General features: G+C 35.7%; 1 protein-coding gene across 4 annotated transcripts in view; it reads right to left on the reverse strand.

Moving 5' to 3' along the window:
* ATRX (ATRX chromatin remodeler) overlaps positions 1 to 15735 on the reverse strand; it is an 87775-nt gene that overhangs the window by 71485 nt on the left and 555 nt on the right. For all 4 annotated transcript variants that reach the window (XM_085319599.1, XM_085319598.1, XM_085319597.1 and 1 more), the window contains exons 2-4: positions 5488 to 5600; positions 2239 to 2294; positions 298 to 350 (exon numbers count right to left, since the gene is read on the reverse strand). In XM_085319599.1, the coding sequence (XP_085175725.1) occupies positions 298 to 350; positions 2239 to 2294; positions 5488 to 5600 (222 nt within the window). The remainder of the gene's footprint in view (positions 1 to 297; positions 351 to 2238; positions 2295 to 5487; positions 5601 to 15735) is intronic.

Consider the following 15735-nt stretch of genomic DNA (forward strand, 5'->3'; position numbering starts at 1 on the left):
AGTTAGGAGATGGAGGCTAAACTTGTTTGTCTTTGTTTATAAAAAAAAAAAAAAAAAAAAAAAAAAAACACAAAAAAATAAGATCGAGCTTTGACTGTGAAAGATGGTTTGAATTTTATATACCCCATTAGGCACTCATTTGTTTTAAAAGAACTCTGTTAACTCTATTGAGTTAACAGATCTGAAAACAGATTTATACCAATCTATACTAGAAGTATCTGGCATGAGATGCATGTATTTATGTTACAATTTCATATAACAAAAAAATATTTATTTCTTTTTATTTTCTGAACCAACCTTTTTGAACGTGATGATCCCAAGGATTTGTTTCTTTCTGAAGAACTATTGCCCTAAAAACATGAAAATATTAAAAAGTCACCATATTTTTCATCAAGTCACCTGTCAACAAAAATAGTTTCTTACATTAACTAAAAAAAAAAAAATCAGAAAACATCAGATTTATTTTTTTAAAAAAGCACATCAAGTGATATATGATTTCAGCAGTCAAGTCAGTTCAATTAAAATACTAAAACTATGTCATTTTAAATAAGTAGTAACACTCCAAGAAGTCACAATTACTTTGAAGGTATATTTTAAAATAAGTGTTATCAAGCTGTAAGCTGAATCACTTTAAACCTCAGCATACAGGTCACACAAACTGAGAGAGAGCACTGGCATTAGTTGAGACATTCTGAGAAAGACACTGGACTTGAGTCTCAAGTACTAAGTCTTCCTGAAATTGAAGAAATTCTCTCTTTGCTATTCTCAACTTCACTGCCTTCTGAGAGAACTGTCAGCTTTCTGGTGAAGGGACTGAGCATAGCCCACAAGCAATGGTCAGCCCTAATCAGAAACAGTTCTGAGGTCTCCCAGCCTGCATGTTTTCACTAAAATATTAACTTGCAAGATCAGCACACGGAAGAATGGCATAAGCTACACGCAATGTAAAAGTCACGCTGAGTACACACAGCCGCCCGCCTCCACATTGCTGTACATTTTCACTTTTGTACAARTCACCAGGGCTCTCTGTTTTATGCCTAATGGCACTTACTGTTTATGTAGCTTAAGCTGCTCAATGAATATTTTCCACACTATGTGAAAGAAATTACTATTTTTCTTGACATATAGACATGGAGGGTACTGAAAGGCTGGTCCTTAGGGGCCATCACTGCACAAGTGATACAGTGCGCAAGCATATCATAAGGTTAAAGAATTGCCAGTGGAATGCAAACACTTGCTGTATGGCTAATATGCCACAAAGGGCTGGCTTTTCATCAAAGCATATTTTTAATAGGTTTGCACATGCATATGGTAACCAGGTTTGAGCAACATCAAATAAATACCTAAATTTACTGCAATAAAGGCAAATTAAGAGAGGACATTGGCACTTGTGCTTTCTCAATATATAAATGTATTCAATCAAAATGTTTCCAAAAGGAAGGTAGACTCTAGTAAGATATACGAGATGAAAAACGTCTTTGATGAACATACTATACAAAAGAAYATTGCTAAAGTTTAACAATATTCCTGTATCTCCTTATTTTATTTATTTATTTTTTTTAAGAGACACATATTTGCCTGAAAGGATATTGAAGAACCTATTGCTACCTATGTGATAGGGCAATAAGGGTAAATAATAAGTGTAAATAAGAGCCAAAGTCCAATTTTTTTTTTAAATAAAGATAAATAAAAGATCTGTTCACATTAAAACCAAAGAATAAAATTAAGAATAAAAGTTACTAACAGAATTTCTTGAAAAAAAAGGCATCAAACTTTTCAATATATTCATTCTCAATTTTAGTAATCTGCAAGACTCTTCCATTTCTTAACAAAAAYGTAATTGCATACCTCAGGTAAGTAAAAATTGACTTTGTAAAGCATATTAGACATATTTTACCCAGGAATTCATTGAATATCACAAAAAAAAAGTTGTTCAAGTAAATTAGTATGTTTCAGTAATTTAGAAAAAACAGCAGGAGGGAGGGAGGAACGTATGCTTACATACGCTTAACTGCAGTGGATATTGTTCAAAATTTAAAAGGTAACTTTAAGATTATTTTAAAATATTCTACAGCCAGTGTTTCTCTTCAGCATCTAGGATGTTGACATCTCCTACATATGGTTCTGAGAGTGTTCTTTAAGCATTTATTGTAAAAGCAACAAAATGAATTTAGTTTCCTATACTGGCCATTCTGCACTAGTCACACAACTAGAATTCGGAAGTGTTATTATTCCTACCTCTTCTCTGYTGTTCTCCATTGGAGTTGGACTATTTTCAGGTTCACTACTTTTACCTATGAGAGAAACAAAAGCAATCCACTGAAATGCAAGAATTATTAGCAGTTCTTTAAATCGTATCTCACAGTACTGTTTATCAGCAGAAATAAAGAACGACTGTGTGAGTTTCACAGACAAACCTGTTGCGCAACAACAAAACACAGTTCACTCTATGCCACAGGTTCTACAGAAATCATTTAGAAATTACTTTCAGTTGCATAAGTTGTTGACAGGTCATTGAGGAAGACACCATATTACAAAAATAAGAGTGCAACTGTATATGCAGAGATGATATAGACAGAACTCTTTTTTTTTTGGTTTCTGAGAAGTTACTTTAAGTACTTTCTCTTACATATCTGACATTAAAAACACAATGTTAAATCTGGGATGATGGAACCGCACAAAAAAAAAACCCCATTTGACACAGGATATAATACAAATTCGGATTTATCTTCGGAACTGTGGGATACATAACCTGAGGACATGTAAATAGCCAAGAATCTGCTAGTACCTGCTCTGGCCACCAAGTCCAGGTGAGGGAAGAAGGGAAAGTTTCCAGCTCAGTGATTAACAGAAGTTGCATAAAGTTGCTCAAAGGCTTAATATGATAGTAAGATAGCAGCAGCAGTATTTTAATAGATGTACTTCTGAGGAACATGCAAGTAAAGCAGTAGTAAAATTACAGGACAAATAACATTACCACTTGTGATTATAACTTCAGACTGAAAACATTGCCACTTACTATATCCTGACACTTTATATTTTAAAAAAAAACTTAAGTTTGTAAAAATTTATATCACTTTAACTGGTAAGTTTCATGCTGGACATATCTTATGCTGAATTGCTTGGGAAAATTCTCGTCAAAATTATCCAACTATTTTTGCACGTGAACAAGGTGGGAGGGAGGGGGAAATTAAAAAAAAAAGATTTTGGTCCTTTCAAATAGCTGAAATTATTTCTTTGGACTACTATAGGCATACCCCTCCTTCTAAGAAGAGGACTTGAAATTTGGCAGAAGGGTGCCATTTCCTTTGGAGACTGGACTCTGTCTACCTTTGACTGTTTTCCCAATTTTGCCCAAATCATAAATCTACAGAAAACATCAGTTTCTATGTGCTCAGTACAGATTTCTTTGATTCTGGCAGTTAAAATTTCTGCAGATTCTGCCCTCACAGACTGCACATGCGCAATCCCCAAAAGTGACTGAAYATGCTCCATCATCTCACAGCTTCTACAAGTGACTGGACTGCACATGCGCCATCCCCATAGAATAACCAAGCATGCTGCATCCCCTCACAACTCCTAGCGCTGACCAAATTGCACATGCTCCATCCACTTCAGGGCTATGAGAGCGCAGGATTTTCCCTGTGACTGCTGCTCCAGGGCAGGGGGCCGGTCACTTGAAACAAGAGCAGGAAGTCAGTCTCTATTGCGCTCTCAATGATCCTCCTGCTGGCACCCACGCAATGTAGAAGAGGGAGTCATCCAATTCGAATGCAGAGGGGATAAAGAAACATTACTAAGGCTGTAAAATCAAGTACTCAAAAATTAAGAAAGGCCAGAATCAAGATTATCAGCACAATTTTACTTTACTTAGCACTCCTATGACATATGCATTATGGTACAGTTCAACTACACAGCAGGGTACAAGGTGAAGCGCTGAACAAGCGACAGCTCTGCATATCAATTGACCTGTGAATGCGGTGGGTATGTGTCCCAACTCTCTCGAACCACACTCAACCCTCTGTGTCATCATCTCTCTCCTCACCACACTACCTAATACTTCACATACACTCCAAACTCTGGAGGTCCTTTAATTATATAAACCTGACTAAGCCCCAATTATGTCCATTACTTATGCAGTCAATGCACATCCTGAGGGGAAAAAAAYACATATACGTACATATATATATAAAAATAGTGTGGATCCTAAAGACTGTATCATAATGCACAGAAAGCTGGGAGGAAAAGCAAATCTGCACAGTTAATTCTGACATTTCCTAATATTTAATTTGTGACTTCCCAACTTTAATATGTTCTTTTTTAAAAGAAGAAAAAGAAGAAGAATTGAGCTCTCACATACAACAATGAAATATGTCTATTATTAGTCAGTGTATCTGACTAATGTAATGTACCACTGTAAACAGTGTACCTCTATTTCAAAGTAAATCTGTATTTTGGTGCAAGGAGTCCAATTCTACTCTGTAGAACTCTACTTTACTACACAGTACAAAGGAAAAAGATGTGTTTCAAAACAGTATGCTTCTCAGAAAAATTTCACTTTGAGATATATGCATCTACATCACAGTTGAATTTATTATTCTGCTGAAATATCACATGCATAATTTCTTTCTCCTATTTTAACACTTTAGCTGGATGCTGACAAAAGGAGGTTAGCACCACACTGCAGTGGACTCTCTGCTCAGGATAAAACATTAARAGATAAAAGACGTACACCAGAAAATACACATAAGTCTATTACTGAAAACAAGAGGGGTTTGAAAATGAACTCCATACCACAGCCAACTAATTATCCTTCCCCTGTACTCTATCATTTCATCACAATTTTAATTCACTGCTATGAAACAGTGTAGCTCAAAAAGTTTTGTGCCTGAATCTAGTTCAAATTAAACTCTAGCATAAACAAATGTTACTCAGTACTGTTCTGAAATAATTTCATTTTTTCCATGCTGTAATCAAAATAAAGTGTTTAAAATTCAAGTTACCTATTTCTAACTGGTAAGTAAAAATTACTAATATTATATTTGACCTAGCAAAACATTCAATGTTTTTTGGAAGTATCATTTCGTTTTCAGATGTTTCCAAATGTAGAAATTCTTTCCAAATAACTAAGAAAGCTTAATCTACAGAACTTCTTACATGTTACAACAACCAAAAAAGCTTGAGAAGAGATTATTTACTTACACAAAGTAAAATAACTTTTAAAAAWGAACCGTAACCTCTCCAAGGAACCGCTACCAAAGCAAATGCATGCATGCTACTGATTTCATATTTTTTAAACAGTAAATCACATGTAAGATTTGTTTTTTCCACATCTACAAAACATTCTGTGAAGATATCATCACTTAATTAAATCATTATAGGAATACACATAACTGCACCACTGAAGTGCAATAGAGTTATATACAAAGTTGTTCAACTCAAGAAAAATACACACATTGAAAATGAAAACACAAAATTCCTTTTTACCTATGGTTTTGTTTTCAGAGAATGCTAGAGGAGAGTTTGCGTCCTCAGATTCTTCTGATGAGTGAGCCAAGAAGTCATGAAGCTTTTGCACCAATGTATTCAACTTGCTTTCACTGTTAAAATACAAGTAAAACTTCAAGTTACCTATACATCTCATGCTAATTTCGCAAGCTTGAGAAAAATGATGCTGACTCTCAATTAATACATACCTACAGAGGAAACTCAGTTACTACCTGAACATTAGTTTCCAAAGGGGATATTAAATTAAATATAAAATACACCATTTTATTAAACCTAGAGTTAAATATAGGTGCAACTTTTTTGACAAAATATGAAAGCACTGAGGAGTCTGTTAATAGTAATAAAAACCACACACATTTTAAACAATGTTCTTAACTAGATCAAATATGATGTACAGAATTCATGAAAATTTGAACAGCAATACTATCAAACTGAAAAAACAAAATTTTAAGATTATACTTTACCAGAGGCGGAACAGAAGAAGAAAGAAAATCTTGATTTTATTATCAAAAATGTATCCTTTGTGGACATAAAACAGTAAAAATTCACCTCAAAGTTCTCCTACAACCTAAAAAGCAAACAGGTCTACTCAGCCTAAGAGATCTAGATGTTCGTGTAAAGCTTACATACATTAAATCAACCATATATGTACTGTATATTCTGTATTTATTTTGTCAAAAAACAACAGTGCAGGATCAGAATATTTCTTGATCTCTTTGCATTGGTATTCATGTTTACTTTATATACAGTATTACCCTGGAAATTTTCAATAGGCCATTTTATAGACCAGGAGACATTAGTCTTCCACATTCACTACTGTAAAAAAAGCAAYACTTCTGTATTTGTGTTTAAAAGGTATACCTCTTTAAAATCTACATGTTGCTCCCTCTCATTTTATGTTTTTTATTTTAGAATCATTTTTTCACCCAAAGATTCTACTATTTCCTGAGACAGCATGCCTTTTTCCAGGGGCAAGAGTACTGATGGTGACCAAAGGCAGTCACCCTCTTTCAGATGTTCACATTCAGCTGTTTTGTCACTGCTTCCCTCCTGAAGGCAAGCAATCCTCTAAAATCCGCCAGCTGAAATGTCTGAGTCATCATACTCTATCTGCTATTAGATACAGTTTCTCAAACTGAAATACACTATCCTCTTCATAAGATAACTTTACAATATCCAATTAAAGGATATAAGCTTTTATCCTTTCCACTTTTTACCTCCCCATTACTTTCAGAATAGTCTTCTGATAACAAGAAAAATTAAGATTTCCTGGGCTCTATTTTACAATTTGAAGGGTCTTTTAAATATTTATCAGTGCAATCCATCACCTTTACCCCCTCTCCTATTTTTCTTCACATTTATTAATTGCTGACTTTCAATTTAACTATTACTGCTAAGGAAAATCACCTGTTTCACAGAAAGGACATGCAAGTAAGCTCTCCTCAAAATAATGTATGAAAGGGTATCATATTAATACAAGAGACTATCTAAAACAGAAGATTATCCAGAAGAAATAGATTCTTTTTAATAAATATTTAGCATGATTGCATACATAGTTATTTTCACTGAGATATTAAAAAAAAAAAAAAAGAGCATTTTGTCATGAAAATATTTTCTAGATGAGGAAAGCGTAGTTTTTTGGAAGACTACATACATAACATCAACCACTAGAGCAACTCTGAAAGACAGTAACAAAGCCTGTTTTACCCTCAATTGTATCTTAAGAATCTTCCTCTCAATCTAAGAGTCTTTGCCTTTAATGATTGGCCTCATGCTACTGTAAAACTGCCAGTCCCTAAACCTGTACTTCCCTTCTGCTCATGAATGGAGTGCATATCTGGAAAACATTACAGAAGATGATAATAATGCTTTTCAGTTTTTAAACAGATTTGTATTCCCTACTTTAGAAGTAGATAAATGTAATGTGAATAAATTGTCATTAAATCATGTCAAATTTATCAAGTTAAAAAAAAAAGGAAAAGCACTGGCACAGGTTGCCCAGAAAGGTTGTGGAGCCTCCTCCTTTGGAGATATTCAAAGCCCACTCAAATGCAACCCTGTCTAACATGCTCTAGGTGACCCTGCTGAGCAGGGGAGTTGGACTAGATGATCTCCAGAGGTCCCTTCCATCCTGACTGATTCTATGATTCTATGAAAGAGTTTTTGAGAACTATTTGATAGTAAAACTATACAAGAAGATTTTATTTTCTTTCCATMTAGTGTGAAGAACTCACATGTATTTAAAAAGGCAACAAAAAATACTTTTTAAAAAAAGGTGAAATTCTGCTAACTTGTTATATAAACAACATATTTTGGTAATGAACTTTTAGAAAGAAAATGGCAACAACAGATAACTTATGACATTATTTTTCTCAGCATACAACAGAAACGCAGAACAGTGTGCATGCGCCTCTGTGACTAAGAATTCAGAATATCAGCTGCTACCAATTAGCAGCTCTTATCCTAACTAGCCTGGAATTACCATTTTCAGAGCATAATGTTCATGGTGACACAAAMTCTACAAACTAATACTACACAGTACCCTCATCCTGCTTTTCCTCTTGCTTATTCAGCATTTTATACCACAATCCCATACTAAAGAATACCAGGTCAAATGCAAGTAAAGGTGCTACACTTAATATACTTCACCACAAGGAAATTTTAATTTAGGGTAGTGCTTTACCTGGTTTTTTAACAAAGCAATTTTTTATATGATGCATTTATAGTTGGAAATATATCATCTCTAATCCTTTTAAATCTTCTACTACAAACTCTTTATTCTTTATAATATATTAATGGACTCATCCACTATTAAACTCATCATGATATATGTATTATTTTCAAAAAATGCAGGATCCTAAAAATTTAGACACATCAGAAGCACTAAATTAAGTTGTCTTCCTCCATCATATAGCAACAGCCCCCACGCAATTTACTAGTGATTCCAGGTTTGCATGTTTCTAAGCAAACTSCCTCACAATCAGTCAGGAGCTCTTTTACCACTGTTCAGTCTMATTAGAATAGGAATGAAAAGAGAGGTGTCCTACTGTTCTTGCTCTGGCCATGAACCCAATTTGCGACCTTGGGAAGCTAGTTACTGTTATGATTAGTTCCCTATCACATAAGAATAAAATTTCTTACCTAAATTCAGAGCAGTGCTATAATCTTAACCAGTAAAGGCCTGGCCTAACTTTGGGGTTCCCAAAGTATGTACTAGGCAAACCTAAAACAGGTATAGGCTAAAACATGAAAATACGTATAGGCTAAATGACCCTGAAGAGCTACAGAATATATATAGAGAAAAATCGTGGGGGTTTTGTCCTAATCTAGACATATTCTAAATACTGCTAAAACCCCCAGAATATAGAAAGTGTATGAAGAAATAGTCTCGCAACACCCTTAATTCAATCTGACTGTTGACCACGGCTCCCCTACTGCATACGCTTACCTCATCACCTATGTTACCTAATGATTGGGCTTCTCCATAACAAGTCAAATCATCTAGGACAAAATAAAACGTTAAGGAACAGCTTTCATTTGAATCCAACTTGCTACATACTAATGTGTTTAATCTGATGGCAGGTGAGGCACTGAAAATTCATAGCCAGGGCACGGAAAAAAAGCAGGACTGCCCAACTGTTGCAGTAAACAGAGGTCTTACTGGATTATACTAACTGGAAAAAACTCTTTATTGCACTGAATTTCTGTCTACTTCCACCAGACACCTTGAAAACATAGGTGGGGAATGTTTCATCTACTATCAACAACCGAAAGACGCTTTTAGCCTCTTCCCACCAAACAAATGAGTTTCCTATTCCTCTACAGAATCCCATCAGCTTTAAGGCTGAACAAATACCCCTCATCTCAATTTCAAATGCCTCCTGAAAGCCTGAGATGCAGGAGCTTCTGTTCAGCTTCTCATCTGTCTCAACTGGTTTTCAAATACACTTTTGTAAAATAAAACTAAGACTGATGTAATTTCATTAAGCATAAAATTTCAAAGCTGGTAGGAAGCATACATTTTTTTCCAAAAAAACATGTAATTTCCTTTCATATTGCCTAAATCTTGATACAGTCAGATCAGTATTCCATCATCTGCAAATCCTCAGGCAAGTTCTTCCTCAGGCAAAATATYAGTGACTTACCCAAATCACAGATTTCAATTAAAATGACAGAGACTACAGAGCCTTTTCCTATAAATTACGTCAATGTTGTGGCTAAACACACATGAAAGAAATGGCTGAAGACTGTGAAAGAAAGTGAAAGATTGTAAAATCTACAAGTTATTTACTTTCTGATTCCTAATCAGAAAAGCTGTTAAAAGGCTTCAATATTATAAGCAATCTACTTCTATCAGAAAAAACACACAACTGGAAAGTGAAACCAGCCTATCATTTTTATATCAGTTATACAAGTAAAATTATGCTTTTTATACATGTGTCAGAACAGACCAGTGCTTCCTTTTGTAGTGGTTATTTTTAACTCATCAACAGTTCTCTAAGGACAAAGCAACACAATGCTGTATAGCTTAAACCAGATTAATATTTTGTAACCTATTCATATTGATATGAATAATCAGGTTTCATGCAATCATGAACCAGCATGAACCAGCTGTACTGCTAAAGGACGCAGGCCCTCAATACACCCAAACATGCACACACCTAATCCCACATTCACAGTTCTCTCCTTTCTCCTCCACTCCCTGTAGAAGGGTTTGTTTTGACCTATACACAGAAGCTGATCCAGATTAAAAGTAGTCATTTCTTCTGCTGACCCTACATCAGCTCCCTGATCCACCTCCCTGCTCATTGGTATGAACATTTCTRCAGGTACAAAGAGGTGATAATCAGCCTGAGTTATGTGGTAAGATAGGACTGTAACTTTAGTGGCAGCAATAGTCTATGTGAGCTTGAACCACTCATACAACAAAAAAAAAATGAGTTTTTCAAGTAAGTGACATTATAAATTGTATCACATTAAACTTATTAAAATCAAATACAGCCCAGAAAATACCTGATTACTGAAGCTCTCTTTCAGGAGAAATGCAGGCATTTAGCAGTTCACTGAATTTGGAGATTCTATGCTTATGACTTCATTAACACAGATAAATGCACTCATTTGTTTTGGTTAGAACTGACTTTAAATTCACAGGAGCTTAACCAARGGATAGATAGTAAGGCCTAAGTAASTTGATGATATCGATGAAGTATCTTTGGAGCGCAAGAACAGCAGAACAGGTTCAGGTAGAGTAGAAAGAATTAATTTTTTGCCAGAGATGCAAGGCAAATGAGAAAGAGATGGTTTAAGATTCACTAAGAAATGCCTACTAGTATTCTAGCAAGATTACACAATTTCTTTCTGCTGAGATGGTATCCAAACAACCATAACAGCATTTGACTGAAAGTTACCAGGCTTTACCAAAATGTGAAAAATTCGTTTTTTAATTTATTTCTTCTACGAAGGCTTCAAAACAAACAAACAAGAATGAAAGATGTTAGCAGGCTTGAATCCTATGCAGAAGTCCATAACTTCATTTGCAAAACAGTTTGTCTGCAAACTCAAATAGACTAAAAAATACTGACTGGAGTCTACCACAGAATCACCGAATGGTTGAGGTTGGAAGGGATCTCTGGAGATCATCTAGTTCAACTTGCCTGCTAAAGCAGGGTCACCTAGAGTATGTTAGATAGGATCACATACAGGCAAGTTCTGATTATYTYCAGAGAAGGAGACTCCTTAACCACTCTGGAAAACCTGTTCCAGTGCTCTGTCACTCTCACAGTAAAAAAGTTCTTCCTTATATKCAGGCRAACTGTGTTTCAGTCTGTGCCCGTTGCCTCTTGAARCAACCTGAAAACCTAATTTCTGGCTTTAAAACAAAACAAAGAAGTATTTTCACCTTCACACAACAAGAAATAATGGCAAACTAAATATCTTAATGTATTAATTCGGAAAGGAAGTTCAAGCTAGCATATTTTTAAGATAGAAAGCAGTATTACAGAAAACTTAAAACATGCTTTGTTTAAATGGAAACAAGGGTTGCATCCAACAGCATCATACCTCTCTACTTCTAAAATAGTCTTCTCTTTTGCTTCATCTGCCTATTCCTTTCTGGAGCTTATTATAGATTCTCAGTGCGGCATCATTCATTACAAACTCTGCCTTTCAACTCTGCTTTACATGGTTAGACTTATCTGCCCCAAAACGTCTATACAATTGGGCGTATTAATACCAACAGGTAGATGTATTAAGGCAGAAATTTCTAAACCATGCAGTTTTCAGACTTGACAAATAAGTTACCTGAACAGCACTAAATTTGATACGGGTTAACAGCCTGTGTAATCAAGTTCTTGTTTTTTCAAGGTTTCACGTCTTCTCTAAAAAGAATCAAGTAACTGATCAATCCATCACTCACCTTGATTGACAACAGCCTAGTAGCTAGAATTTGTAAAAAAAATTGTGAAAGGCTAGTACTCTTTATTTAATAAATCAGAGCACACTACCTACTATTTTTTAAAGTCAATATAAAACCTTCCATTATGTTTGCTGATGGATTTCTGCAACTTTTTTCCCCTCCCAAGTCATCACTGGAACAAATTTCTACTGACCTATYCATGAACTGATTCATGTTTCCAAATCACCTGCAGGCACAAACTGAGCTCCAGTGATATGAAATGTGACTTCATGAGGTTCAGCAGTATCCTTAGGCTTTCCTGATTATAAAGGACAGATCTAGTGATCTCATTTAGAAGCATACTTTGTCACAGGCTGTAGGCACTTGTTCTTACATTGAACACAGTGTATTTTGGTACTAATTTCTGTTCTGAGGTTTTCTTTTGGTGAGGTATATGCAAGTAAAAACATACACAAGACTAACTCCCCTTTTCTTCCTTCAAGCAGAGGATGCAAGTGTTCATGCAGTTGTCTGTAACAGATTTGGGAATTTGAAGTTTCAAGAATGATAAGGCTATCCTATTGCAAAATATATRTATCTTTGTCACACTGAGTTATTTCACAGAAGGTGAAGATACCTTCAGCAAGTCCTCTAAAGACACTGCCACAAAGTTTTTAAAAAAACTATCAGAGATAGTACTGTACTAAAGCAGAAGTAACACAGTCTCTGCAGCAAGTTCCACCCTCTCATAATTTCACTTAAATAGTGTCAACACATTGGCTCTGGGGTACACCTGGCACAGAAGATGACAGGCAGCCTGAAGTTTTGCTCTTCGTGGGGGAAGAGTCAAAGAGTCTGCTCGTGTTCATTCCACATGATTCTGTGAAAGACACAAGCTTACACTGCACTTTCAGGGAACAAGAAAGATCCCTATTGACTTATTTCCAATCAGATTATTGTGGCATTAAGTAACATGTCTCATACAATCCTAAAACATCWCTCATTCAGAACAAAGGAACCCTGTCACAAAAGAAAAGCAGACAACTTTTAACAAAAATTTTAAGACTAGGTTATCAAAATTACATACTGCAAGTTGAAAAGCCTGAAGTATTTATCTTAAAAAAAATAGGAAGTTTATCAACTTAAAAAATCTTGTCTCACTACACTGCATAATAGGTGCTCCAAATGAGTAAGATTCAAAACTTGTTTTCCTCCTCTTTTGTGCTTATTTTGCAAAGATGTATGAACCTACTAGTAGGAACAGGTAAGGTCACTACAACAAATATCCAGCCAGTGGTTTTTTTTTTTTTTTTTTTTTTTTTTTTTTTTAATAATTTTCTTCCTCTACAATTTTTGTTCAAAAAACTTTATAAATACTTACAGAATCACAATCTTAAAGGTTCTTTTCTAAGTTATTTCACTTTTGATCATATTTCTAAGGACTCCAAACTTCTTATTCTAGGCATTGAAAACACTCAGATTCTTAACATTAAAGAAAATTGTTTCCTTTGTCATAAACTTTAAAGTCAGCAGACTAGTATTCATCACATCTTTTTAAACACTACCAGCCTATCTTCCAAAAGGTCTGGAAAAAAATTTCAAGAGAATTGTACTGTTCGCACATTTTCCAAACGATTCTATCAATGATCTTCTTAGCTGTGTATCTGGACATTTCTTTAAGGGGTAGAGATAGAAGATAAGCAGAAGAAGAATGTATAGGGTGAAAGAAATGCCGGCAGATGACAGGCAAAAATAGGTCTTGTGGGAAATGGGAGCAAAGAATACAGGGCATGAGTGTGCGAGTCTCTGAGGGAACAATGGGAGACAGATCACCTTTGCTTCTGTACCAAGACAATACCACATTAAGCTCCTCTATACCAATTTTCTTTCTCCTCTCATCCTCTCCAAATCCAAATTTTAAGTAGAACCTGAGCTGCTGGAAAACAAGAAAAAGTCCATGCAACRTATTCATCAGCTTCCCAACTTTTTTTGATGGTAATTTCCAACTTCATTTGTAGCTCCTGGCGTGAAACTGTTCTTGTAAAACAAACAAACAAACAAAAAGTAAACAAAAAAAACTGTTCAAGATGAGCTCTATATGAGATGAGGATTATCTAAAATATTCGGGCTGATTGAGAACTGAGTTCATGAACAGAAGGAAGTTTGGAGTACCAAAAAAATCTTATGCCTATTTCCACAAACACCGTTTTAAAAAAAGAGTTTGTCATGTGGTACACTTAATACGTGGGCCAGATCAAACTCAAAGACTGCAGACAGCCTGAAATCTACTTTGTATATACCTTTTCATTCTCAAGATTACAAATGAAACCATGGTAAATAACGCGTGATTTACCTTTACCGTCCGTATGTAGCCCCAAAATCTGGGCAGAAGAGTTATAAAATTCTGTATTTTATTTTCAGTCCACTGAAGCATCAAAATAAACTAGCATCTTGATATTAACTGCTGCACTAATGACAACTTAAGAACACGGAAAGGCTTAAGAAGGAAGCCTGCAAAACACAGACCACCAAGGGAGAGAAAAAAGACATAGCAGAAACAGGAAAACATGGAATACAACACAGTAGTGATGGTATGAAAAGAAATGGATATGGTCCAAACGAAACAGCATTTTCAGAGTTAGAAATACTAATTATGATCATAAACCAGTGAATAAATATTAGTAAYTGAAATCTTCTTGCTATACAAAATCCAATTCTACCTTTGGTTTTAAAGAATCAGGGATGGAGGAGGAGAAAGACTCCTCAATTAGTATTCCAGTCAATGCAAACAAACAAACAAACAAAAAATCAATCCAACAAAAATAGGTATAAGCTAAGTACTTTAAGAATACAAGGGGGAAGGGGGAAGAAAGTGGGGGAGGGACAGAGAGGGAGAGAGAAAATAATAAAGTGCGTGAGAGAATCTGTTTTACAAAATAAGTAAGAAAAAACATTCAGAAGAAATTGTAATTGTTGGGAAGTCACACACCAGGCAACATGTATTTGTAATGCTCGCAACTTATTTCCTGCATGTGATCAACATTCATGACATAATGTTAATAATCTTTGAAAAATCTTTTTTGTTAGAAGTAAATTACTTGTGCATTACTTCCATACAAACATGAGGGCTTTAAAATCGAGCTATATGCAAGAAAATTACCATCCCTTTAACTCTTGCCTGCAGCTAAGATGTAGTTATGAACAACTATTCAAAAGAAAGAAGTCTAAAACTAGGTGAAGACAAACAAACATGACCACAGAAGAAACTTTTAGCTAAGGTTCATGACTTAAGACAACGTGATGCTTCCTTTTCTTGGCATTTTATTTTGATTTTGAAAGTACATACAACATTTGTGAGGGTTAAGTGACAATACTTTATTGTCTGAACAGTGCCTTGGGCATTCTGAATATTTGTGATGGGTGATGGACTGTGTTGATCTGACCCTCTGCGATATCTATAAATAGGAAACAAACAAACCCAACTATTTATTAATAGTTTAATATGGCGCCTCTTTCTTAACACCGACTGAACTTGTTCTGTGGCAGCATGTTTACTTTATGCAGCAAGGCAGGAATCGCTGGTAAGAATTAGCACGGTACGACACGCAGCTCGAACACAGAGGAGGTGTTTGTAAACCGACGGGAAAACAGATCTTCTACGGGGGGGACCGGTAGGGCAGGAGGTYTTTACTACAGAGCGGCACGTGGGGCGGGGGCGGGCAGGCCGAGGAGCAGCTGCTGCCTGCGGCGCCCCACAGCCCCGCGCCGGGGGCAAGGCAGGGCGGCGGGCTGGGCTGGGCCGGGCCCCGCCCCGCCCCGCCGGGCCTCCCTCG

The sequence above is a fragment of the Rhea americana genome, unplaced genomic scaffold, assembly GCF_003343005.1.
Source record: "Rhea americana isolate MKP2758 unplaced genomic scaffold, rheAme1 scaffold_6, whole genome shotgun sequence".
Taxonomy (NCBI): Eukaryota; Metazoa; Chordata; class Aves; order Rheiformes; family Rheidae; genus Rhea; species Rhea americana.